Source organism: Schistocerca gregaria, chromosome 4 (assembly GCF_023897955.1).
Source record: "Schistocerca gregaria isolate iqSchGreg1 chromosome 4, iqSchGreg1.2, whole genome shotgun sequence".
Lineage (NCBI taxonomy): Eukaryota > Metazoa > Arthropoda > Insecta > Orthoptera > Acrididae > Schistocerca > Schistocerca gregaria.
In genome coordinates, this window is record NC_064923.1 from 324,582,980 (window position 1) to 324,610,864 (window position 27,885).

The 27,885-nt window shown below is 44.7% G+C and overlaps 1 protein-coding gene across 5 annotated transcripts in view; it reads left to right on the plus strand.

Moving 5' to 3' along the window:
* Nucleotides 1-27,885, plus strand: part of LOC126266784 (irregular chiasm C-roughest protein-like) — a 1,732,081-nt gene that overhangs the window by 1,691,957 nt on the left and 12,239 nt on the right. For all 5 annotated transcript variants that reach the window (XM_049971325.1, XM_049971326.1, XM_049971327.1 and 2 more), the window contains 4 exons: nucleotides 9,290-9,522; nucleotides 16,450-17,035; nucleotides 20,981-21,111; nucleotides 24,615-25,032. In XM_049971325.1, coding sequence (XP_049827282.1) covers nucleotides 9,290-9,522; nucleotides 16,450-17,035; nucleotides 20,981-21,111; nucleotides 24,615-25,032 — 1,368 coding nt within the window. The remainder of the gene's footprint in view (nucleotides 1-9,289; nucleotides 9,523-16,449; nucleotides 17,036-20,980; nucleotides 21,112-24,614; nucleotides 25,033-27,885) is intronic.

Below are 27,885 nucleotides of genomic sequence, written 5' to 3' on the forward strand. Positions count from 1 at the left end.
GGAAGATGTGACGGAAGGAAGGATGTACAACGCTAATGAGTGCGTGCAGGTGCAATGGTAATCATTATTGCTGCTTTAGTAGAGATTTCATTAACTGTCTTACGAAGCTGGAGATGTTATCCATTTCTCTAATATAATGCTGAAAATTATTCCAGAGTCGGATTCCTGCTACTAAGAAGGACTTCTACAAAGTGGGGACTGAAAGGATTTTTTTTTATGGGAACGGTTGTTTTTGCCATATTGTTCAGTAAGAGTGTTACGGTCGAGGAGAAATATGAGGGACAGTGTATAGAAATCTCTGCGCTTGTCTCCAGACAGCCAGAATAGCTGTGAAATGTAATAAAGTAGTCGAACATCACAGATATAACGAACACAAATATTCGTAACCAGTTTCAAATGCTGTGAGATTTTTTGAGAAAAACGTTGCTGGATAAAATCGCAGCAATCAATAGTTGGAAGTATAAGTGTTTGTGCACGTTTCTTTTTCAGATCAAGAGGGAAGAGCTTTTTATATTTGCTTCTTGCACTTTGCAGTTACGTGCTCGCTCAGTCCAATTTAAATTTTCATCTGTTAATACTCCTAGACACTTTCCTGAGAGAGAGAAGTTGATATTTGTCCCATTTAGGGTTAAATACACTTGGGATACTCAATATTTCGGATAAATGAGCCTCGAATGGCCGACCAGTACAGCTTGGGTTTTGACAGGCTGAATCCTGCGCCTATTTTGATAGTGCGCACTGGTCGGTATTGAGATTCTCGATAGTGGTCTTCAGGTTTATTGGTTTTGCACTTAGATTGAACTGGAGATCAACCGCGCACGTTTGGTATTTGCAGTAGTACAAAACTGACGGCACATCATTGACACACAAAGAAAAAAGTATAGTATTTAATAGTGAAGCTTGATACCATCTGCCTGCACTGTGACTCTATGGTGCCGTACACGACCCGTTGTTGGCGAGACATCAGGTATGTGCGAAATCATAACACTATACTTTACGAGAAATTCATGGTACTAAGTCTGGAAAGTTTGGCAACTAAAATGTCGAAATCAACTTTTGTGTCTATGCTGTTCATTTTTGGAACACAACCTACGACCATGACACTTTCTGCAGGACCTGACCAGCATTTTGCAGGACAATGCTCAAGCACGTACAGTGCAAGCTGTTACTGATTTATTTGACTGATGAGGCTGCTAAGTGCTATCCACCTGCTGCACTTCCCTAACTTAAGCCCTCCTGAGTTCAACTCGATTTCTAAACTGAAGGAAACACTTCACAGCATTTGCTTCAGAACAGCTACAAATTCGTCGGGTAATAGAGCGTGCCGCTCGAACTGTCAATACAACTAGCACTGTTAAAAGTATCCTACGACTTCCACATCGCTGGCAACGGGGTATACACAATGCTGGTGACTATTTTGAAGGTCAGTAAAACTTTGAAACACGTATCTATTTTGTACGAGCTGTAAATAAATAGTTGCCACTACTAAAGTTCCAATCCTCGTATGTGGAAGTTGAAATAAAGAGACGACTGGTGACTGATGGAAAAACAATATAACTGTATTACCAAATCTTTCTATCACTAAGACAAAACATTTTAACACTTGAAAGATTAAAAATTCACTTTACATTACTTGAGGAAAAACCCGAACAAATAGTTTTTACTTTCTTACTAACACGTAAGCCATCCATCTATGAAGAAAAAAAACAGTAAATCACACGTTGTTACAGTATCATAAAAATGTCCAATTCTAAATCCCTGACCAAATTATTATTATACTTTGATGCCTCGGCAAACGCACTATTACAGTACCTTCTGAAGTTTACTGAATCTCTCCATACATGAAAAATAATATAAGACAATTATGGGCAGCACACAGGACGACCAAAACATATTTCACTCCATCACAAGACACAATTCGACTCCTCTCTAAGACTGCCCTCCACTCACAAGCAAAGTTTCTGCTAACAGTCTCTCATAAGGAATCCTCTTTGGCAGAGATGTTGTCCGCTATTACTCAATGCTAGTCAAGCTTTACTTATCCGCGTGACAGCCAAAATGTTACCAACATTACCAGAGCCTTACACTATAGGTTACTTTCCGTTGGCCTATCATCGTGGAGTTTGGTAAGAAGCAAGGTTTCACAGTACAAGTAAAGGAAAACGAACGAAAATAGTGACTCTCTAATTACATTACACGAAAAAAAATTTTTTTTGTCATTACGTACATGACTTCAACGTTAAACATTCTCGTAAGTCTTGGAATTCATGGAATTGATATCTTTCGAGTATCAGTATCGGTGACAGGCAAACTTCGTCGACATTCTCGTTTCCCGGGGTGGATGAACTATCTATATACATAATTAATATTGTACGGAACTCCAACAAGCATCTGGCCAAATTTCCAGTTTAGAATCTTCAGCGAACTAACTGCGCAAAATGACGTAAAAATACGGGAAGTCGCTTCAGATTAGAAGGTACTCATGGAGCCGTTTTCCGAAAGATCGCTATCATTCTCGCTATAGTTTTCGTTTTTTCTCCATTGACAACAGTTTCACTTTTCTGGCCTTTCTAAATTCCTTACCCGAAAAAATTCAGTTTACAGAACGGTAATGTTTCACTATTTTCTTTATTGCCACTTTGTTCTTCTGTATCCCAATTTACCTTTCATGTAGCATTTCTTCGCTTTATGTCGCCAAATCAGTTTCAGTCACGAAGTTAACAGCTGCGTAGAATGTTTCTACGAGGTACACTCGCGCTGTTGTTCGCGTCTTGCAGCGAGAGCGGCGCGTTCAATAACGTACAATCAGCGTTTCACTATACAGCAGGGCGCAGTCAATATTAGCTGAGCCGAGAGCGAATGTAGAGTACGCTTTTATTGACAGCGATATTTGCATGGAAAACCTGCGCGTTCGCTGTGCCGCGTGACATTTTGGGAGCTCCACGCTCTTTGCACGAGCCCTCGTGCAGCTAGCGTAGTAGCCGGTAGATACACCTGTGCCTCTCGCGTCCCCCCACTAGGAACAGCGGCCAACTGCACGGCGCTCACGCCTAACACACCATTCTTTCCCCGCGAACTTCGGCTACAACAGTTTGCCTTCCGCGACATTTACACTGTAGCTTCCCCACTGATGTCTTGTACGGGATGCCGAACATGTTTCTCTAAACGTATTGATATTCATATCAACGCGAGTGATTTGGCGCTATAGTTCAGAGACACAAGGTTCAAATTTAAGTCTGGAGACATATATATTTGACTTTATAAGGGAATTTGGGGACGGTTTCCAGAACAATTCAAAAGCTGATTTTCGCCCCATATTGCCGGCCGGAATGGCCGAGCGGTTCTAGGCGCTACAGTCTGGAACCACGCGACCACTACGGTCGCAGGTTCGAATCCTACCTCGGACATGGATGTGTGTGATGTCCTAAGGTTGGTTAGGTTTAAGTAGTGCTAAGTTCTAGGGGACTGATGATCTCAGCAGTTAAGTCCCATAGTGCTCAGAGCCATTTGAACCATTTTTTTCGTCCCACATTAGACAACAGTGAGCAGTGTTTAGTTTTCAATGAGCTTGATTCGACACGTCTTAACTTCTAACCTACCTACCACCCTTCCTTCATTTTAACAGTACGAAAGAACGCTTCGTCTTGAAATAAGTGGCTTGTCATTTCGTTGTGACAGTATTTTCTATCACGCATAATTGGTTATCGATCTTCCGGTCTTTTCTCTTGCAGTGCTGAAGAATTCTGTTAATTTTGGATTCACGTAAAGCAAGAATAATCTGATGATGAACTTAAGCCCGAAATAGGTTTTAGAGAAAACAGATTTTTACTCTACTGGCCATTAAAATTGCTACACCACGAAGATGACGTGCTTCAGACGCGAAAGTTAGCCGACAGGAAGAAGACGCTGTGATATGCAAATGATTAGCTTTTCAGAGCCTTCACACAAGGTTGGTGCCTCTGGCGACGCCTACAACGTACTGACATCAGGAAAGTTTCCAACCGATTTCTCTTACACAAATAGCAGTTGACCGGCGTTGCCTGGTGAAACGTTGTTGTGATGCCTCGTGTAAGGAGGACAAACGCGTACCGTCACGTTCCCGACTTTGATTAAGGTCGGATTGTAGACTATCGCGATTGCGGTTTATCTTATCGCAACATTGCTACTCGCGTTGGTCGAGATCCAATTACTGTTAGCAGAATATGAAATCGGTGGGTTCAGAAGGGTAATACGGAACGCCATGCTGGATCCCAACGGCCCCATATCACTAGCAGTCGACATGACAGGCATCTTATCCGAATGGTTGTAACGGATCGTGCAGCCACGTCTCGATCCTTGAGACAACAGCTGGGGACGTGTGCAGCAGCATGGACTATCAGCTCGGAGACCATGGCTGCGGTTACCCTTGACGCTGCATCACAGACAGGAGCGCCTGCGATTGTGTACTCAACGACGAACTTGGGTGCACGAATGGCAAAACGTCATTTTTTCGGATAACTCCAGGTTCTGTTTTAAAACGTCATGATGGTCGCATCCGTGTTTGGCGACATCGCGGTGAACGCACATTGGATGCGTGTATTCGTCATCGCCATACTGGGTTATCACCCGGCGTGATGGTATGGGGTGCCATTGGTTACACATCTCGGTCATCTTTTGTTCGCAATGACGGCACTTTGAACAGTGGACGTTACATTTCAGATGTGTTACGACCCATGACTCTACCCTTCATTCGATCCCTGCGAAAACCTACATTTCAGCAGGATAATGCACGACCGCATGTTGCAGGTTCTGTACGGTCCTTTCTAGATACAGAAAATGTTCGACGGCTGTCCTGGTCAGCACATTCTCCAGATCCCTCACCAATTGAAAACGTCTGGTCAATGGTGGCTCGTCACAATACGCCAGTCATTACTCTTGATGAACTGTGGTATCGTGTTGAAGCTGCATGGGCAGCTGTACCTGTACACGCTATCCAAGCTCTGTTTGACTTAATGCCCAGGCGTATGAAGGCCGTTATTACGGCCAGAGGTGGTTGTTCTGGGTACTGATTTCTCAGGATCTGTGCATCCAACTGCGTGAAAATGTAATTACATGTCAGTTCTAGTATAATATATTTGTCCAATGAATACCCATTTATCATCTGCATTTTTTCTTGGTGTAGCAATTTTAATTGCCAGTAGTGTATTTGTGACTACCTCCTGCAGCCAACAGCTTTGCCATATTCCCGCTATATCACCGAAGTTAAGTAACTCCGGGCGTGGCCAATACTTGGCCGGGTAATTTGCTTGGGAACATCAAGCGCTGTTTCTAATTTTCCCTTTGCCTTTCCATTAAAGGGAAGGAGAGGCGATGGCGTAATGTTCCTGATCCCCAGATTTTGTGCCAGTGTTCTGGATTAATTTCAGTCCTCTCAGCAGCGTCTCACGGAGAGAGGGAATGTGGCACTGTTGATGTGATCCATCCGTCGGATGGGGATGTTAGGCTTGGGAGCTCACTTGATACTGTTCGATAAGTGGAAGATGTGGGCGGTCATCTTAAAACGCAAACATGACACCACAACACACCTATAGACACTTTTAACCCACAAATCACACTTCTTGAAGGAAAGCCGCCAGTGTGTGCGAAGGAAAGTCAGTCAGGGCTCTAGGGGTCTCCAAGCCGATCATACCAAACAACTTTACTTTTTTTAGTATCTGCTGTCTTCTTTCTTTAATCGTTTCACCAAATAAAAAGCTTCGGAGTTCTTCACCCACCTCATATGTGAAACATATTCTCGATTATCCACTTCTAAAACATAATGTCAGAGTTCTAAAGCATCTATCTTCAGATGCAAAGCATCGCTTCATTGTGCAGATCTCCGATACCTGATTGCAAGACCTGATCACAAATAGGTCACGATCTACCAAAGTATGTAAGGTACCTTTACTAGCTTCGCAAATGATGCAGATAATCTGACAGTAATCCCCACAACGAGACTGAATGTACTGCTCGAGTGTTTCACGGAGTGTCGCGCACCGACATGAATTTTTAGAAGTAGCTACTACGGCAATGGGTGTCTGTAATCTGATACCATCAGCCACGAACTTTTTGGTGCCACTACTTCTCTCGACCCTATAGTTCGTTAACCTGTTTATTTTAAATGTGCTTAGACACATATTTGGCTGCATACCACACAAACCGTATTTCGGAGACCGATTTTCGCTGTAGCGTTTACATAATAGGTTTTACTAGCTAGATCAAATATCGTGTGTCCAAGCGTCAGTTGTTTTACGCGAATGTTGTCTGTAAATCAGCTGTTTCAATTTCGTCACCACAAGGAAGGCAGATTATCAATCCTTTTCTAATTTTTTTAAATAAATCAATGAACGAGTAAACAGGGTGAGGAGGAGATTGGACAAGAGAATATGTTTAAAAATTTTATTCACTCCAATCAATGCATTATAAACTGTTTTATTATACCCGCCTATATCACACTGGACTGTGAAGTGGTCATTGGTGGAAGATCATTGTACTCAAACATTTTGGAGACTTAGATTGGATAATAAAACTTCCTACTCCTGTACACAAAATTACGGAATGGCTTGTCAACAACAATTGATTCCATCTAGGAGCTTAGAAAGGAAGTTTATAGATTAGTAAGCTGTGCAGGATAAATGGCCGCTTACAAATTACTTAGCGCAGTATACAGGAAGGCTGCAATCAACTTGCTTTTTTCTAATTCAAGAAATTGTCATATTTATGGATCACTTACCATCCTTTTAAAGATCAAATTTGCTTCTCTTCAGTGAAATAAAGGAAATAAATAACTTCTTCGTCAGTCGAGAACGTCTTTTCCTTCATTCCACATCAGATCACTTCGCCCACTTTAAGTATCATTTTGAGAAACGAGTAGCAAAGTGAGAACGCCGTCAGGACTCAAATACGGTAGACGTGAAATTCGGAAACCCGAACCACGTTGCTAGAATCGATATTTGATTGTTTACGTGACCTAGCAGAAGCGGTATTCGTAGGTCGATTTACAGAAAATGGTATTTATCATTTAAATGAAGTGATAGTGAAGAAAAAAAAGGATCATGTGGCATTGTCGACTAGGTGATACCAACAGGAAAGCTCAATCAAGCTATTGGAAACGGCTCTTTTCCTCCGCACAAGACGGCGCCCTTTCACTCGGTGTGTGAGAACTGAGTCTGAAATGTTGCTTAAGTGCATAACTGTGCATAGTTTAGTGTCATGTTCGGGCAGTACGGTGTTGAGCAAAGCGAGAGATTGATAATATTTTGTCGACACGTAGCATAATCGACTCGAATAGCACTAAGAAAGCTGCCGAGCTTAACATCCCTCTCCAACGGAGGGATCACCATTAACAGTGTTAGATGCCCTCACTTCATGAGACAGTGTGCAGAGGTTTGACATTTAATGTAAGACATCGGCGAGAAGTCTGCTGCTCAGGAAATGTACGTAACTGCCTCTCCTTCCCTTGCTGGCCAAATACTGGAAGAGGATAGCATAACGCTTCTTAAATACGAGTGGACTGCAGGCACAATTAAACAAGTATATTTTGATACAAGGTCCACAAATAAATTAATAACGAAGGTAAAACGACACTGAAGTAAACGGTAAAAGCGTCTGATTACAATATGGTTATTATTAGACCGGGAAAATTCCTTAGTCAAGTAAGGAAAACGAAACACATCAGGAGTAAGAAGACACGTACAAAGAGAAGAAATGAAATATGTGATTGAAGGCGAGCGAGAGACATACTATCTAACGATCGCACAAGGCAGATTACTATAGTGGCGGCATGCAGTCGTCGGTGGTCCTGGTACAATCGTAGTTATGAACTGGATGATCTGATTGTCACATCCAGCAAGCATCAAGATCATTAACTGTTTCTTCGACTAAAGGGCAGACTGTTATCGACCTTCTGGTGCGTATAGCTCTCAGTTAAACTGTCCCAACACGGTACATTCAGGGCAGGACCACGTGGACCGGACACTGACTTTACCAGCCACGAAAATGTGACTTGACAGCAAAAGAACTCGCATACCAGTGTGGACATTTAAAACGATCGATTGCACAGAGGTCTGTAATTTCCATAGCTAATCTAACTTCGCTCATCTGCACAGCCTTGGGCAGGTTTGGCCGGCCAGGGTGGCCGAGCGGTTCTAGGCGCTACAGTCTTGAACCACGCGACCGCTACGGTCGCCGGTTCGAATCCTGCGTCGGGCATGGATGTGTGTTATGTCGTAAGGTTAGTCAGATTTAAGTAATTCTATGTTCTAGGGGACTGATGACCTCAGAAGCTAAGTCCCCTCGTGCTCAGAGCCATTTTTTTGGGCAGGTTTCTCAGTTACGTTGGACTGCTAGGTACTGGCTTCTTGTATCTGCCAGAACTTCCTGATTATATATATATATATATATATATATATATATATATATATATATATATAGTAATATATAGTATATATACCGGGTGATCAAAAAGTCAGTGCCATATGACAGGCCTGTCTCTCGATGTCGATTTGTATTTGGTGTCTCTTAAGTGTCGGTCTGCGGTAGGCCACTGTTGGCCGACCGACGTGCACCGGACATATTTTACAGTGCTGTTCACAACATTATTCCTCGACTACAGTTATTGTTGAGGAATGATGGTGGGCATATTGAGCTTTTCCTGTAAAGAACATCACGTTTACTTTGTCTTACTTTGTTATGCCAATTATTGTTACTCTGATCAGATGAAGTGCCAGCTGTCGGACATTTTTTGACCGTTTGTATTTTTTTGGTTATAATAAAACCCCATGTCATTCCACGCATGTGTGTCAATTAGTACCTCTCCATCTACATTATTCCGTGATTTATTCAGTTTTCAAATTTATACTGACTTTTTGATCACCCGGTATATAAATGCACGATGGACCGTTCAGACTTAGCGCATAGGGTTTGCTTACAATAGGAAACAACATCTTGACGAAAATTACTTACTCCTGCATCAACTGCTAGCCCTAACAGTAAAAATAACAGACAATGCCTCTATCCCGGAATATCATTCATGTCTGTTTGGTATATCTCATACGATGTTGCTGCACAAAATCACAAATTAAATTATGATCAAAATTAGTTCATGTAGGAATATAACGGCCTAGCTCAGAGGCTTGCCAGTATCTAATTGAGCTGATTCTGATATGGTGATAACAGACTGCTGGCCCTGGAGTGTGTGTCACACACAGTGACGAATAATTTCCTCATCAGCATTTGGCGGCTTTGTGAGCGAGGCGCTGTGTGCCGGCAGGTGACTACTCGCTGGACATCTACCCGGTGATGCTGGACGACGACGCGCGCTACCAGTGCCAGGTGGGGCCCGGCGCCAACGGGGAGCCGGGCATCCGCTCCAAGTTCGCGCAGCTGACGGTCCTGGTGCCGCCCGACCGGCCGCGCATCGTCCAGGGAGACTTCCTCGTCACCACCGAGGACCGCGAGATAGAGCTCGAGTGCGTCTCCATGGCGGGCAAGCCCGCCGCAGAGGTCAGTACTCAGTCCACAGTCCACAGCCCACATCTTTCTCTATGTATAAAAGCACAATGAATGTATACATTTGTGCAGGTATTTATGTCTGGGCCCTCCTCTCAAAAGCTCGGAGTCAATTTCAACAGAAGCAAAGATACAGACATAAGCGTAAGCCCCTGCCAAATAGGCTGCCCTGCACATAAGATGTGTTAGAATAGTATTGGCCTGATTTATCAACATGCTTTGCAGAGCAGCCTGTACATCAGGGGCAATAACCAGTTTCCATACCTGTCATATATAGCTGTCCTGCACGACAGGCATTATTTACCTGTTTTGCAGGGGCTACACATACAGATGGACATGGGTAGGGGAGGGGATGGACAGAGATTGGGCAGGAGCTGCAGAGAATGCGAGAGGGAAAGATGTGGATGGACGGAGAAAGAGGCAGGGGGGATAGAGAGGAGGCAGGAGGGGATAGAGAGGAGGCAGGAGGGGATGGACAGAGAGAGGGGGAAAGGAGGGATGGAAGTGGGATGCAGAGAAGGAGATGGATTGGGAGATAGGGGGTAGGAGGAGACAAACAGAGACAGTATGGGGAGGATTAGATGTGCAGAGACAGGGATGACAAATGGCTGGATAGTGGGAGGGGAAGTAGGAGGTGGAGATTACAGAAAGAGGGGTAGGGGGATAGGGAGAGAGAGGGAGGGAGAGAGAGAGAGAGAGAGAGAGAGAGAGAGAGAGAGAGAGAGAGAGATGTGGTCAGAGAGGAGGCAGAGATGATGGCCAAAGAGAGGGGGAGCAGGTGATTAGCAGAGAGAAGTGGGTGGATGAGGTGGACAGAGGTGTTTTGGGAGAAAAAGGTGGGCACAGAAAGGGGAGGAGGAGATATATGCCATATACACTCCTGGAAATGGAAAAAAGAACACATTGACACCGGTGTGTCAGACCCACAATACTTGCTCTGGACACTGCGAGAGGGCTGTACAAGCAATGATCACACGCACGGCACAGCGGACACACCAGGAACCGCGGTGTTGGCCGTCGAATGGCGCTACCTGCGCAGCATTTGTGCACCGCCTCCGTCAGTGTCAGCCAGTTGCCGTGGCATACGGAGCTCCATCGCAGTCTTTAACACTTGTAGCATGCCGCGACAGCGTGGACGTGAACCGTATGTGCAGTTGACGGACTTTGAGCGAGGGCGTATAGTGGGCATGCGGGAGGCCGGGTGGACGTACCGCCGAATTGCTCAACACGTGGGGCGTGAGGTCTCCACAGTACATCGATGTTGTCGCCAGTGGTCGGCGGAAGGTGCACGTGCCCGTCGATCTGGGACCGGACCGCAGCGACGCACGGATGCACGCCAAGACCGTAGGATCCTACGCAGTGCCGTAGGCGACCGCAACGCCACTTCCCAGCAAATTAGGGACACTGTTGCTCCTGGGGTATCGGCGAGGACCATTCGCAACCGTCTCCATGAAGCTGGGCTACGGTCCCGCACACCGTTAGGCCGTCTTCCGCTCACGCCCCAACATCGTGCAGCCCGCCTCCAGTGGTGTCGCGACAGGCGTGAATGGAGGGACAAATGGAGACGTGTCGTCTTCAGTGATGAGAGTCGCTTCTGCCTTGGTGCCAATGATGGTCGTATGCGTGTTTGGCGCCGTGCAGGTGAGCGCCACAATGAGGACTGCATACGACCGAGGCACATAGGGCCAACACCCGGCATCATGGTGTGGGGAGCGATCTCCTACAGTGGCCGTACACCTCTGGTGATCGTCGAGGGGACACTGAATAGTGCACGGTACATCCAAACCGTCATCGAACCCATCGTTCTACCATTCCTAGACCGGTAAGGGAACTTGCTGTTCTAACAGGACAAAGCACGTCCGCATGTATCCCGTGCCACACAACGTGCTCTAGAAGGTGTAAGTCAACTACCCTTGCCAGCAAGATCTCCGTATCAGTCCCCCATTCAGCATGTTTGGGACTGGATGAAGCGTCGTCTCACGCGGTCTGCACGTCCAGCACGAACGCTGGTCCAACTGAGGCGCCAGGTGGAAATGTCATGGCAAGCCGTTCCACATGACTACATCCAGCATCTCTACGATCGTCTCCATGGGAGAACAGCAGCCTGCATTGCTGCGAAAGGTGGATATACACTGTACTAGTGCCGACATTGTGCATGCTCTGTTGCCTGTGTCTATGTGCCTGTGGTTCTGTCAGTGTGATCATGTGATGTATCTGACCCCAGGAATGTGTCAATAAAGTTTCCCCATCCTGGGACAATGAATTCACGGTGTTCTTATTTCAATTTCCAGGAGTGTATGTGTCCAGTGATTACACAAGTGAAGCTGTAGGGTAAAGGCTAGTGTATAATAAAGCAGCAATGTGTGTATATTTCTATGTATGTCCATATGTATGTCAAGGATCTCCTCCAAAAGCTCTTGGTCGATTTCAGCCAAACTTTGCATCCAAACAGCAAACTTCATGACTTTCAACACCATGGGGCTCATACTGCCCTAGCTCCAATAGGGTTGGAAATGCAAAACTGTTTTTTTTCAGCCCCTGATATATAGGCTGCCCTGCTTGACATATGTGTTGTATGGGAATAATATCGGTCTGCCTGATAGAACTGATTAGTACGTCAGCCTATAAGTCAGGGGCAAAAAAATGTTTTTTTTAACCCCTATGTAGGCTGCCCTGCACAACAGGCAGGTCATATTGGCCTCCTTCCTCGACCTGTTTTGCAGAAGAAACACGTGTGAATGGGTAAGGTTGAGAGGAGTGTGAGATGCACAGAGGGAGGATGGACAGGGTAAGGGGGCAGAAGGGTACAGGATAGGGAGTGAAGGTGAAGATGAGGACAGAGACAGGCTAAGGAGGCGAGGAACAGAGAAGGGTAGGAGGAGATTGATGGGTAGAGGGGAGGAAGAGATAGATGGAGAGAGGGAGAGAAAGAAATGGATAGGGAAAGGAGGAGGTGGACAAGTACATAGGGGCAGGAGGAAATGGACAGAGAGAGGTGCAGGAGGCTGAGGGAAGGTGTAGAGAGGTTGTGGGATGGCGGAAGAGCAAGAGAAAGAGAAAGAAGATTTGCACAGAGTGAGGGGCAGGAAGATATCGTCAAAGAGAGGGGACAGAGGATATGGACAGAGAGAAGAGGAAGAGATGAAGAGGCAGAAAGAGTGGGGCAGTGGAGATGGGAATGAGGTGGACACATAGTGAGGAGAGGAGGAAATGTGTGCAGTATGTGTCAGACATGTGCACAAGCCAAGCTGCGGGGTAAAGGCTAATCTTACCCAAGCTCTCTGGTTTTCAGCTGACTGAGCTCATCGAGCTCTGTTTCAATAATTGTCAATATTATCATCTCCTGAGGAAGTATCGAAACAATGTATTCTTTACAGTTTGACTTTCCGTTGTAGTGGACGGTAGGAATGCAGCTGTGTGATGATCTGCAATTGTAAATAAATTAATCTCTAGCTGTGAGAATGATTTTTCTTTATATTTCTTTATTGTGAAATCCATTTCAGGGCTGCTAGCCCCATCTTCAGATGCAACTCTTCACAAAGCAAAATTTTCCAAATTGTATGAGTAGTGCATATCCAACATAACAACATGATTCAAATGCTTTTTTTATGTAAAATAATGCCAACCGCACTACGATGTTGATTTATTTTACTGGTGACCGGTTTCAACCAATATTCTGGTCGTCATCAGGCTGATTAGTTCATAGGGGTCTGCTGAAGCTTGCAAGGAGTAGGCGCCTGTCTAGGAGACATGTGACCACCGCAATATAACCGTAGCAGTGGTTACATGCCCCCTAGACTGGCGCCTTCTCCTCGCCAGCTTCAGCAGACCCCTATGTAGTAAGCAGCCTGATGACGACCAGAATATTGGTTGAAACAGGTCACCAGTAAATAAATCAAGATCGTAATGCGGTTGCGACTGTTTTATTATATAAAAATGTAACATCTGACTTTCCAATAGAACAAGACAAAATGTTGCAAAAAAAATTTAAATTTCGTATACTATATTTTACAAGTTATCTGACTTTACTGGTCATCAGATCAGATTAAACTTGTGGTTATGTAGGATCATACTTGAAACTACAATAACTCATAGTCAATACCAGATAATTAAAGAATAATACTTTCTATCTTACGTGTGTTAAATGTCATCATATAGTGTTGCCAAACAATTTACATTTAAAATTGCGGACCATTTACAGAGAGAGTATGTATACTACTCTCTACAAGCATCAGTCACTTGTGGCGTTACAAACAAACCTCTATGACACAAACGTCATACATAATTGTTGCTTGTAGAGGCAGGTACACAGATTCCCACTGTAAATGGTTCTTAATTTAAAATGTAAATTGGCTATGAATATCATATGAAAACTCCTAACACACATACGATACAAAAAGTAATTGTCTTATTGTTTGGTCCGTGACAATGAGCAATTGCAATTTCATATATAATATGAATTAAGCATAATAACTCAAATCTGATCACAGGGATAGCAAAGATTTGTCAAAATGATAAATGAGTACTGCTGCAGTGACATATATGCATGTAACTTTCCGAAAAATGTTCTGCGTGAACAGGTGTAACTAAAGATAGGGATGGCACTCCTGAAACTGATTCTGGACTAGAGGAAGTAAAAACCACCCTTGTGCAGCCAGAAGCTAAATGTAAATGTCGTGTGACTAGGGCCTCCAGTCGGGTAGACTGTTCGCCGGTTGCAAGTCTTTCGATTTGACGCCACTTCGGCGACTTGCGCGTTGATGGGGATGAAATGATGATGATGATTAGGACAACACAACACCCAGTCCTTGAGCGGAGAAAATCTCTGACCCAGCCAGGAATCGAACCCGGGCCATTAGGATTGACATTCTGTCGCGCTGACCACTCAGCTACCGGGGGCGGACAGCCAGAAACTAATTTATGTATATAATTGCGGGCATATTTGTTATTCTTGCATACATGCTGTAACGCAGTGCCCTACCCCCTCCACCCTCTTTTATCAGAGGCGAAGTGGATGCGAGGTCTGGAGCCAGACCAGAGTCCCTGAGTGGCCAGTCGTAATCCATCTCGGCTGCGAGCGCACATAGCGTATTTTCGCCAGTTCTGGGTCCAAATCAGAAATTAGTGCATGGTCACCATCTCTCTTTAAGAGGCTGTTGCTAGTTCTAATTACGATGGCGTCTTTATTACGCTGATCCAGAATCCACTGGCCTTACACAGCAGTTTCATCGGTTCAAATGGCACTCTTCCTAGCTGTGCTCAGCGACCGCCATTTTTCTTTGTGTCCCAGGCTAACGTACTTGGTGGGCTCAAGGCAGGGCTGCTAAACGCACCGTTATGTCTGCCCGAAGTACACTACTGGACATTAAATTTGCTACACCACGAAGATAACGTGCTACAGACGCGAAATTTAACCGACAGGAAGAAGATGCTGTGATATGCAAATGATTAGCTTTTCAGAGCATTCACACAAGGTTGGCGCAGGCGGTGACACCTACAACGTGCTGATTTCTCATACACAAACATCAGTTGACCGGCGTTGCCTGGTGAAACTTTGTTGTGATGCCTCGTGTAAGGAGGAGAAATGCGTACCATCACGTTTCCGACTTTGATAAAGGTCGGATTGTAGCCTATCGCGATTGCGGTGTATCGTATCGTAACATTGCTGCTCGCGTTGGTCGAGATCCAATGACTGTTAGCAGACTATGGAATCGGTGGGTTCAGGAGCGTAATACGGAACGCCGTGCTGGATCCCAACGGCCTCGTATCACTAGTAGTCGAGATGACAGGCATCTTATCCGCATGGCTGTAACGGATCGTGCAGCCACGTCTCGATCCCTGAGTCCACAGATGGGCACGTTTGCAAGACAACAACCATTTGCACGAACAGTTCGATGACGTGTGCAACAGAATGGACTATCAGCTCGGAGACCGTGGCTGCGGTTACCTTTGACGCTGCATCACAGACAGGAGCGACGAACCTGGATGCACGAATGTCAAAACGTCATTTTTTCGGATAACTCCAGGTTCTCTTCACAGCATCATGATGATCGCATCCATGTTTAGCGACATCGCGGTGAACGCACATTGGAAGCGTATATTCGTCATCGCCATACTGGCAGTATCACCTGTCGTGATGGTATGGAGTGCCATTGGTTACACGTCTTGATCCCCTTTTGTTTGCATTAACGGCACTTTGAACAGTGGACGTTACATTTCAGATGTGTTATGACCTGTGGCTCTAGCCTTCATTCGATCCCTGCGAAACCCTACATTTCAGTAGGATAATGCACGACCGCATGTTGCAGGCTCTGTACGGGCCTTACTGGATACAGAAAATGTTCAACTGCTGCCCTGGGCAGTACATTCTCCATATCTCTCACCAACTGAAAACGTCTGGTCAATGGTGGCCGAGCAACTTGCTCGTCAGAATACGCCAGTCATTCCTCTCTATGAACTGTGGTATCGAGTTGAAGCTGCATGGGCAGCTGTACCTATACACGCCATTCAAGCTCTGTTTGACTCAATGCCCAGGCGTATCAAGGCCGTTATTACTGCCAGAGGTGGTTGTTCTGGGTACTGATTTCTCGGGATCTATGCACCCAAATTGCGTGAAAATATAATCACATGTCAGTTCTAGTATAATATATTTGTCCAATGAATACCCATTTATCATCTGCATTTCCTCTCGGTGTAGCAATTTGAATGGCCCGTCGTGTAATTGCTGCAGCCTACATTCATAGTAAATGCTACAGACACGAGGCATGTGCGCCCCGAGTGGATCTTTGAGTGAGCCGTCTAGACCTTTAATATTCTGTGGTGATCGGAAGAGGGTTTTAACATCATATTCACATCTACATTGTCACGTACAGGCGGATTTTCACGCACAGTGGCCGTATATTATATTGCTAAACGTTACAGATAACGTGGATTGACGGCCTCGGCAACGTACTGCGCGATGGCATCGAGTACATCGTGGAGGCGCTGCCCGACGGCCGGCGCTTCACCGCCAAGTCGATCCTGAAGCTGACGCCCAAGAAGGAGCACCACAACACGACGTTCACGTGCCAGGCGCAGAACACGGCCGAGCGCACCTACAAGAGCGCGCACCTGCGCCTCGAGGTGAAGTACGCGCCCAAGGTGACGCTGGCCGTCGTGGGCAGCAACGGCGCCGCCGCCGGCACGGGCGGACTCACCGGCAGCTTGGTGGGGGGCGGCGCCGGCGCCAACGGGGGCGGCGGGGGCGGCATCGGGGGCGGCATCTCCAGCATCGGCCACCGCGGCGGTATCACCGAGGGCGCCGACGTGCGCCTCGCCTGCAAGGCGGACGCCAACCCGCTCGACCTGACGTACCGCTGGTACCTCAACGACGAGCCCGTGCCCGGCGACTTCACCACTGAGCTGGTCATCCACAACATCTCTCGGCGGTACCACGACGCCATCGTCAAGTGCGAGGTCCACAACCCGGTCGGCAAGAGCGAGGAGTCGGAGACGCTCGACGTAAACTGTAAGTACGCGCCCATAAACACGCTGCCCAGCAGTACGTGTTGTAAATGTTTCGAACAGGGTTGCTTACAAGTACAAGACGTACAGGAAAATCACACTTGTCGCTGTATAGAGCATCTCTTCAAATATTGATTCGTAATACGCACCGTGGCGTAGTTGCATATGCCAGATAGGGATGGCGGTTGTCGCTGAAACAACCGGTTTTCGGGTATTTAATTTTTTTCCGGTCCCAGTTTAACTTGAGTGTTAAAACCGCTCGAACTAACCGATTTCTGAAATAACCCATTTTTGGTTTTGCATTTCCATTATCTCCTATAATAAACGCAGAAATCGGACAAAGACGAAATTTTCACTCCCTCAGTTCCAGGATATACAGAACTGAAATTTTAAATTACAGAGGCAAATAACACAAAACTTAGTCAGTCCACCGTCCACTGTTTTTCTCGAAAAGTGATAAGTGCTTGAATACTACAAAAAAATCACCATTAGTCTCCTATTGATCCTAATTTTGAAACCCTAGTCAAAACTCATGTTGTAATCGAGAATCATAGCACTATTTCAGCATCAAGAATAGTCAGTGCTAAACACTGAAAACGGATTGAAGAACTATTTTTCACGTTCATTTGTGCGTTTCAAAAGCCAAAAAGAGGTAAAGGTATCTTATTGTAGACTCAGGCAAGAGATCAGCTACTTTCTATATGTAATTATAAACTATTATTTAATTGTTAAGTTTAAAGTTTTCTCCTTATATGCTCTCACATGTTTGGTTTGTGTGACGCTCAACTGCGGGGTCATCAGCGTCCGTACAAAGTCCCAGTTTTTGCACAGTCCAATTTTTTACTCATTCCAATCTAGCCACTTTCACAAATAATGATCATGATGTTGAAATGATGAGGACAGTCCAAACACCCACTCCCTGAGCAGAGAAAAATCCCCAACCCGGGAGGGAATCGAACCTGCGACCCCATGATCCAGAGGCAGCAACGCTGCCACTTTTTTGTCCCCTTTTTTTCATTTTGTTCGATATTGTTCGTTGCGTTTAGTCTGGGCGGACGTCACAAGACATCCGTTCAAATTGATCGTTGACTCAGTTTTTTTTATTACAGAGAGCACGCAGCCCTCTGACCGAACACGCTGAGCTACCGTGCTAGCGCAATATTCGCTCAGCAATGTTGAGCCAATTCTTACGCCATGTGTTTGTTACTTGTTTCCGTAAGCAATGTTATTAAAATAACAATGCAATATTTCAAAGCCTTGGAAATTTATGAATGAAAATTACACATTTAAAAAAAGTATAATTAGAGAACAAAAAGTTTTTGCACTGCAGCTATGGCTAATTGATATTTCCGTTTTTTATACGGTTATTAGTAAACAACTAAAAACCCCGCATATAACCGAGACAACCGTGCGGGATTAGTCGACCGGTCTAAGGCGCTGCACTCATGGACTGTGCGGCTGGTCCCGGCGGAGGTTCGAGTCCTCCCTCGGGCATGGGTGTGTGTGTTTGTCCTTAGGATAATTTAGGTTAAGTAGTGTGTATGCTTAGGGACTGATGACCTTAGCAGTTAAGTCCCGTAAGATGTCACAGACATTTGAACTTTTTTTATAACCGAGACCAAACAAATTCCGAAAAATACCTGTTATTAAGCACTAAAATACCGGTATCGGTTTTAACCAGTCCCGTCCCTAATGTCAGAAAAAGTGGACAAATTAGACGTTCCGTATTATTGCACTGACTTGGCTCGTGCCTGCAGAGGCGCAACCTAATGAACAAATTTCCGAAACAGGATGCTCCGGGCAGTGGTAACTTCAATGAATCACTCACATTGCTCTTCCGCCCGTACTGACGTCTCCTGCATCACGAACAGCTCCCACATCGAGTATCTGTAATGCGAGTTAAAAGCATGCAGAGATGCTCTACCCTCTGATATGTGTCTCTTATCTGTAAATCTTGGAGTCCCTTTCTGATACCCTGAAGGCACTTCACGAATAACCCTGTATCCTATAACTACATTTTCTTCATCCACGGAATTATGAGATCCAGTCAAAAATTAAGAGACAAACTGATATAGAAAAAACTTAGCATTTTATAAAATGAGACTTTTACCACTTGCAAACATGATCCCCCACCATATTAATACACTTTTAATACAGAGGAGCCAGCAGAATCATCATTAAGTCTTCATCGAATGCAGGCTATCTAAATATACCCTACAGTTTTTCGAAAGAACTGAGCCCTGTTTCGTCCAAAGATTCCTATTTAAGTTCTCCGAGTATCTGTGTGTTGCAGTTACCTATAGGGCGTAGCGACCTGTTAAGATCCTAGGAGTTCGTTTTTTAAGTTCACGATATTTAAATTACGACTTTTATTGTTTCTAAAAGTTTGTCTTGCATTTATTTATATGAACAATTTTGTCACCCGTATTATTATTGCCCCTGATTATCCTTTATGCTATTTGATATTTCATGTAACTTAAAAATGCAGTATCAGTAATCGATATAGAAATCGTAAGTTCTTTGTCGATATGACTCTGTGATCTTTAGTCAACAACGTAATTTCGACCACTTGTGTTTTGGCCACGGTCGAGACTTGTTCTTTTTGTGTGTGTTACTTGATAAACGTGTTTTGTCCACAATGCACGTGGTACTTTATTTTTGTGTTGCGAGATCGTGAAATTTACTAAATTACTTTCGAGTTCAAAGTTCTGACAGTAAATATTTGTTTTTTTAAACAAAAAATCGTGGAATTCTGCTTAATAATTTCGGTAGTCTTGTAATAGTCAAAACCCACACCTTTTTCATCTAGAGCCTAGACAACGAAGCCACATGTGCAACGGATATATTGCAGCACCAAGATAAGAGACATAATGATCGTCTCTACAAATTACTTTATATCCATTAGAGACACAGTAACGGTGTCTTTATGGAAGTAACTGCATCATCGTAGAGAGGGTCTATGATAGCCTTCCCTCTGGTGAATGCACATGATACTCCCATTTTATAACGATTCTCATTATTCTCCCTAAATAAATGATGCGACGTGATCCAGACGTTCGCCATGTTCTCTGTCTTTGTTATAGACATTATCATCACTTACAGTAGTCAGGACAACCACAGAATACCTAAATGTGGTTGATTACGTGGGATACTGAACCATGATATTCTTGAATGTGAATCCAGTGCCTTGGCAGTGCTCATTTTATTTTGTCTCATACGAGTTAAGGTGGTGGTGGTTAGTGTTCAACGTCGAGTCGACAACGAGCTCATTAGAGACGGTCATACGAGTTAAGACATTTGCGACAACGTTACCGTTCTAAAATGTATATTGAAAATAGAAATGAAAACTTATGATCAGTATCCAGGATTAATACATTCTGGAAATAATACCCTGAGCTGTGGCAAAGCCATGTCTCCACAATACCCCTTATTCCAGGAGTGCTACTCCTGCAAGTTATGAAGGAAGTTTGGGCGCAGGAGATGATGTACCAGCAGAAGTAGAGGTGTGAGTTCAGGTCGTGAGTCGTGCTTAGGTAGCTCAGTTGGTAGAGCAATTGTCCGTAAAAGACAAAAGTCTCGGATTCGCGCCCCGGTCCTGTACTTTGTTGAAATCCGTCGGGTAGTTTTTGATCAGAATATTGTACAGACAACTTGAAATATTTTAGTACTTGTAGTGCATTTGTTCCTATCGAAGATGGCCAGCCGCGGTGGCCGAGCTGTTCTAGGCGCTTCAGTCTGGAACCACGCGGCTGCTGCGGTCGCAAGTTTGAATCCTGCCTCGGACATGGATGTGTGTGATGTCCTTAGGGTAGTTAGGTTTAAGTAGTTCTAAATTCTAGGGGACTGATGACATCCCAGCTTAGAGCCATTTGAACCATTTTTCTGTCGAAGATTAAAAATAGAAATCCGTGGAGCGTCATGGGTGTGTAACTGTGGTGGTGGTGTGCAGATGGGCCCAAGTTCCGCAGCCGACCGCGCAGCGTGCAGGCGGACCCCGGCTCTACGGTGACGCTGTCCTGCGACGTGGACGGAAACCCTCCCGCGGACATCGTTTGGATACACGACGACGGCACCTCCAAGGTAAGTCTCGCACCACCCACCTCAATGGCTCATCAGTCTAGGTAACCTCACGGCTTTGACGCCATTTCAAAAATGGCGGTCGGATTTGGACGAACTTGACCTGCCTGACAGATAAGAACGATGACGACGGTAGTAACAACGAGCTGCCGACATCACACCAAAGGCTATAATGGGGAAATCCAGATCGTTCTCTTTGGAAAACTGGATCCGTCCTTGGCATTGTGTGCCCGTTTGTGAAAACACAAGGCAGTAGTGGCGAAAACTGGAGTTCAGAACTTTCCAGGCGTACGAGGGGTGCCCAGAAAGTAACAGTTGCGAAATGGAAAACACAGTGAAAATCCATTGAAGCTATGCACAGACGTGTTAGGCAGTTGATATGTGCATCGATAGCGCGACATTGCACTTTTCAGTCGGCACGAACAGTTTCCAGCCAAGCATGAGTGTCTGCCGAAAGTTTCGCCTGATTTCATGCAACCCCGTATAACACAACTGTCTTGCATTTCCTGCTTCAAGACAATTCTCGGCGGCACACTGCAGAGGCAAAGAATGTGCTTCTGTTGCGGTTCCGATGGGAAGTGTTGATCACCCACCTTACAGCCCGGACTTGGCTCCCTCTGATTTTCAACCCTGCTCACATGTATAGCTGGTTATGAATACATTTTGGCATAGGCGAGAAGCTGCAGACCAGCGTAGAGAACTGGCGGAAAGCAAAGACTGCTGACGTCTATGGCGAGGGTATTGGGAAGCTGGTACAACCCCATCATAAAAGTCTAAACCGGAGCGGCGATTACTTAGAGAAAGTAGCTGGAAGGTGTAACGACCAATCGGAACTTACTTTCTGAACAATCCTCATAATTAGCTTCTTTACTTCAGAATGTGTCACTGGAAGGTGGAATCCATGTGACACTCATTATCTAAGCTAAAGCATATATTGTGCTTTACTCTCAGCTCCATTTTAGGAAAAATATAAATGTCACTTCATATAAAAGTAAGCTTGTTGTGTCTATGTAAAAACCAGCTGAAAAATTATGAGTGGAACATACCCCAACAGCGCAATAAGTTTCGAGAATAGATTAATAAAAAGTACAGATAAGTTAACTATGCTGATTTTAATGCCTCAGATGTTCTACATATTCTCGACCTTGCTTGAGTACAACGCACAGAATGTTCATACAACCCCATCAAACTATCGATGTTGTGCAACTCGTGCATCAAATTGGGTTGATTGTCGGTTATGTCGTCTTACATTTCAGTCAAGTCGCGACAGGCGTGTACACCTCTTGGAGTCACGATGTGAAGCACAGGCATTGCACACACTTTTCTCTTCTTCAAAAATTCTGGAAAATTTCTGCAATACTTGATATACTATTTGCGACACAACAACGTTGACACACTGTTGCCGCACGTCCACTACTTAACACTGCATGCTCATATGTGACTGGATGAATGCACACCTGAAGATTACAGTTGTTAGTTCAACCTGCCATCGTAGTTACTGCGCTGACGGCATTTATACGCCAGGAGCAAAATCAGTCTCGGAACTTTTTGGACAGACGTTGTAGGGTATAACAGACATTGTATTCTGTTAATATCTCAGATATCTTTCGCAGGCAAGGTGTGCTTGAAGAGTAAAGGTCGACTGTCTGCTTGCTTCTGACAGGAATTAAATAAATACAAGGTGTACAACTTTGCTTCCGCCGCTTTCCCCCAATATTTGAGGCTTTAATGAAACGAATTGGTTGCACACGTATCATTCAAAGCATTTTCCATCGCTGGCCACTACTTTCTCCCGTCTTTAGGGCAGTGTACGAACCCCGCGTAAAAAAAAATGTTCATCTTTTGAAGCGATCCACGAATCGATCCAGTTTGTGACTTCTTCATGGGATCGGAAGTGTTCCTCAGCCAGGCTATGCGCCGTTGATCTAAACAGGTGATAATCAGAGGGGGCAATGTCTGGAGAATACGGAGGTGGGGTAGAACGTCCCATTTTAACGTTTCCAAGAACGTTTTGACCTCAGAGTTGTCATGCCGCAAAATCACTTTATCATGCCTCTCGATGTATTGCGGCAGTTTGTCTTTTAATGCTCTGTTCAAACGCATTAACTGCGTTCGATAACGAGCGCCTGTGATTGTTTCACTTGGTTTTAATACCTCATAGTACACGACGCCGAGCTGGTCCCACCAAATGCAGAGCATGGTCTTGGAGCCGTGAATATTCGGTTTGGCCGTTGACGTGGAAGCATAACCGGGATATCCCCATGATTTTTAGCCTTTATGGTTATCGTAATTAACCCATTTTTCGTCCTCGGTCACAATACGATGCAAAAATCCCTTTCGTTTTTGCCTCTGAAGCAACTGTTGACAAACACACAAACGCCATTCAACGTCTCTTGGTTTCAGCTCACAAGGGAGCCAAGTTCCTTCTTTCTGAATCATTCCCATAGCCTTGAGACGTTTTGGAATGGCTTGCTGTGTCACTCCCACTAATCGTGTCAGTTCTTCTTGAGTTTGACGCGATTCTTCACTCAGCAGTTTCTCCAATTCAGAATCTTCGAAAACATTCTCTATTCCACCACTATGCCGGTCTACGACGTTAAAATCACCGTTATTGAAGCGTTCAAACCACTCAGGGCACGTTATTTCACTAATAGCGTCCTTATTGTACGTACTTGAGAGCATTCGATGAGACTCAGCCGCTGTTTTCTTCATACTGAAACAAAACAGTAACACTTCCCGCAGATGACGAGAATTAGGCTCGTAAACCGATCAAGAACAACTTTATGATGCACACACTATAGGGCTAATCTTTGAATGAGGTTATGTTGACCGAGGTCCAAGCTAACTGCCTGACGTCTACGATCTGTTTCGACCGCTACTTACCGTTGTCGCCACCTATCGGCAAATGGCGGAAGCAGAGTTGTACACCTTGTACAATAAAATTTTGTTTCAATATGCTTCGTGCAGGATGCTGATAAGTACATGTTTCTTAGCTTTGGGATCCGAACATCTGACGTGCCATGAAATTACAGCAGCCTGTATGGCTATGTTGTTACTGTGGCGTCATGGTAGTTTTATTTTTATTTTGCCGCGCGGGATTATCCGAGCGGTCGAGGGCACTGCAGTCATGGACTGTGCGGCTGGTCCCGGCGGAGGTTCGAGTCCTCCCTCGGGCATGGGTGTGTGTGTGTTTGTCCTTAGGATAATTTAGGTTAAGTAGTGCGTAAGCTTAGGGACTGATGACCTTAGCAGTTAAGTCCCATAAGATTTCACACACATTTGAACATTTTTTATTTTCATTTTATTTGACGCCACCGTAAGAACATCGCCATACAGGCTGTAAATTACCGACAGTTAATACAGATTGACTTATAAGTGGCTGTTGGTGGTTTGAAATACGATTTTTATTCAGGTATGTCGTCTGTCGTTGGCAGTTAGTTAAATGTTTTGCCCGTTCCGAGGCAGGGCAGGACGGTAGCCGTGACTCGTTTGTTATGCTGGGACAGGTGGTGGGCACGTCTGTGAACCTGACCCTGGACGTGGAGCGGCACACGGCGGGCCGGTACTACTGCAAGGCGAGCGTGATGGGCTTCCCCGAGGTGGGCGCCGAGGCGACGGTCTACCTGAAGGGCCCGCCCACCATCAGCAGCCAGCGCACGCAGTTCGGCCAGCAGGGCGACACGGTGCGGCTCGAGTGCGTCGCCTACTCCATCCCCAAGCCGGACCACGTCATGTGGACGTTCCGCGGCGCCGAGCTCGACCCGGGCGACGGCGACTACACGCTGCTCGAGGAGCCCACGGCCGACGGCATCCGCAGCGCGCTCGTCATCCGCGACGCGCAGGACCGCCACTTCGGCGCCTACAACTGCTCCGTCACCAACCCCTACGGCAGCGACATGGTCGAGATACTGCTCAAGCCGCAGAGTAAGTAGCCACTGCCTGTCTGTCCCCCACCTCAATCCATCTCCCATACATTTTTAAGTACACTACTTACTAACACATTGTAAACCCGTACTCTGATCCTACTTCTGTATCGCTGCCAGTTCTCCATCTACATCTACATACATACTCCGCAATCCACCAGCGTGGCAGCGGGTACCTCGTACCACAACTAGCATCTTCTCTCCCTGTTCCACTCCCAAACAGAAAGAGGGAAAAATGACTGCCTATATGCCTCTGTACGAGCCCTGATCTCTCTTATCTTATCTTTGTGCCCTTTCCGCGAAATGTAGGTTGGCGGCAGTAAAATTGTACTGCAGTCAGCCTCAAATGCTGGTTCTCTAAATTTCCTCAGTAGAGATTCACGAAAAGAACACCTCATTTCCTCTAGAGCCTCCCACCCGAGTTCCTGAAGCATTTCCGTAACACTCGTGCGATGATCAAACCTACCAGTAACAAATCTAGCAGCCCGCCTCTGAATTGCTTCTATGACCTCCCTCAATCCGACCTGATAGGGATCCCAAACGCTCGAGCTGTACTCAAGAATAGGTCGTATTAGTGTTTTATAAGCGGTCTCCTTTACAGATGAACCACATCTACCCAAAATTCTACCAATGAACCGAAGACGACTATCCGCCTCCCCCCCCCCCCCCCCAACCGCCATTACATGCTTGTCCCACTTCATATCGCTCTGCAATGTTACGCCCAAATATTTAATCGACGTGACTGTGTCAAGCGCTACACTACTAATGGAGTATTCAAACATTACGGGATTCTTCTTCCTATTCATCTGCATTAATTTACATTTATCTATATTTAGACTTAGCTGCCATTCTTTACACCAATCACAAATCCTGTCCAAGTCATTTTGTATCCTCCTACAGTCACTCAACGACGACACCTTCCCGTACACCACAGCACCATCAGCAAACAGCCGCACATTGCTATCCACCCTATCCAAAAGATCATGTAGATAGAAAACAACAGCGGACCTACCACACTTCCCTGGGGCACTCCAGATGATACCCGCACCTCCGATGAACACTCACCATCGAGGACAGCGTACTGGGTTCTGTTACTTACATCATCATCATCATCATTGCCATAACCACCAGCATCACCCATTTCATCACAATTTATATGATCATTACCTATACCATCCTCACTATCACCACCATCACCACCACCACCACCACCATCTACATGATCGTCATATATACTATCATTATTAACATCAGTATATTTATCATCACCACAATCCTCATCATCAAAATCATCATCTGTTTCATCCACAACATTTATTTATCATTCTTCTATTCAGTTATCATCCATTCATGATTAGCATCAACATCCATATGATCACCTTGCTCATTGATACTATCGTCATTTATACATTCATAATGTATACCATCAACATCAGACAGAAATGCCCGTAAAGCAACAGAGAAATGATCAAGTTTGGCAGCAGGTATTATAAACCGAAAAAGACTTCCAACAAGAAGACTGCAACACCTGATTATGACATACATCAGAAAATTAAAGAATAATATAATGATCGGGAACAAGTTGAAAAAAATACGTTGTGGAAGCTCAGATAGAAACAGTTGAAGTAGTAGGCTGGAATCTGTTCAGCCAAAAGATAATTTGTTCGATAGTACAACCAGAGAATAATACTTCTCAAATAATATATAAAAATAAATTTTTAATATACCACGTTTTTAAATCGCACTAAAAACTATAAAATAATGTCTCATAGACCCAAACAGATCCCCATTCCCATACGTAGGCCTTAGTCCTGAAAATTTGTGATTGTGAATTTTAAACAGCCATGAAAATACTTGTAAGATTTAAAGCGAAACACGTGGTGCATGTAGTATCAACTTAAAAGTAGATTAATAGTAAGAGGTTATACTACTCATGCATCAATCATCCCATGTTTGCATTTTAAATGTTTAAAGCATTTTCGAGCTACTAAAAATTCGCAGTCATAAAGTTCCAGGACTAATTTCCTGGGGTTAGCAATCTACAGCACGTGGAGTTAGAAAAAATTATTTTACATTTTTCAGTTCGATTTTAAAAAGTTATACATTAAAAATTCATTTTTATTTAAATAACTATTTTCTGGTTTTTTAGTATTGGTGTGTACGAAATTTTTAATCGATTTCAAACGTTCTTATGACATTACAACAGATATGCGGCAAATATCAGGTTTATTTCAGTTTCTCTTCACCTGACAGGAACAAATAAATTGCTTCCTTCTACATAAGGCCGTGTAGGTAAAAATGAGAGAGATTCAAGCTCGCTCGGAGGCTGTCCAACAATCGTTCTTCCCGGGAAACATTTGCGACTACAACGGCAAAAGGGGATAGGGCAGTGGTACACAAAGTCCCCTCCGCCATACACCAAACAAGAAAGCGAGTTAATATTGCATTGAATTACAGTTCTGGGTCACGACTAAAATTTCAGGTCTCTAGCTCATTGGAAAGTTAATTTAAAATCAGTTGCAAAAATTGAACCGAAAAGAATGACTGACAAGAAAGAGAATTAATAAAGAGGTGGCTTTTCTATAAATTAATAGTAAAAACAGGACCAAGTGGATTGAAGAAAAAAAGTACGCAAACAATAATATCATCGTCAGTACAAGCAATATCATCCATATCACCATCTACATCACTCAACGTTCATACATCCACCATCATTCATTCACTATTCATTCTCATTCACATATTCATCATCAGCATCATCATCATCGTCATCATTCATTCAGCATCTTTCATTTATTCACCATCCGTCATTCATCTGATCATCCATCATCAGTCATCCATCATTCATCACCAC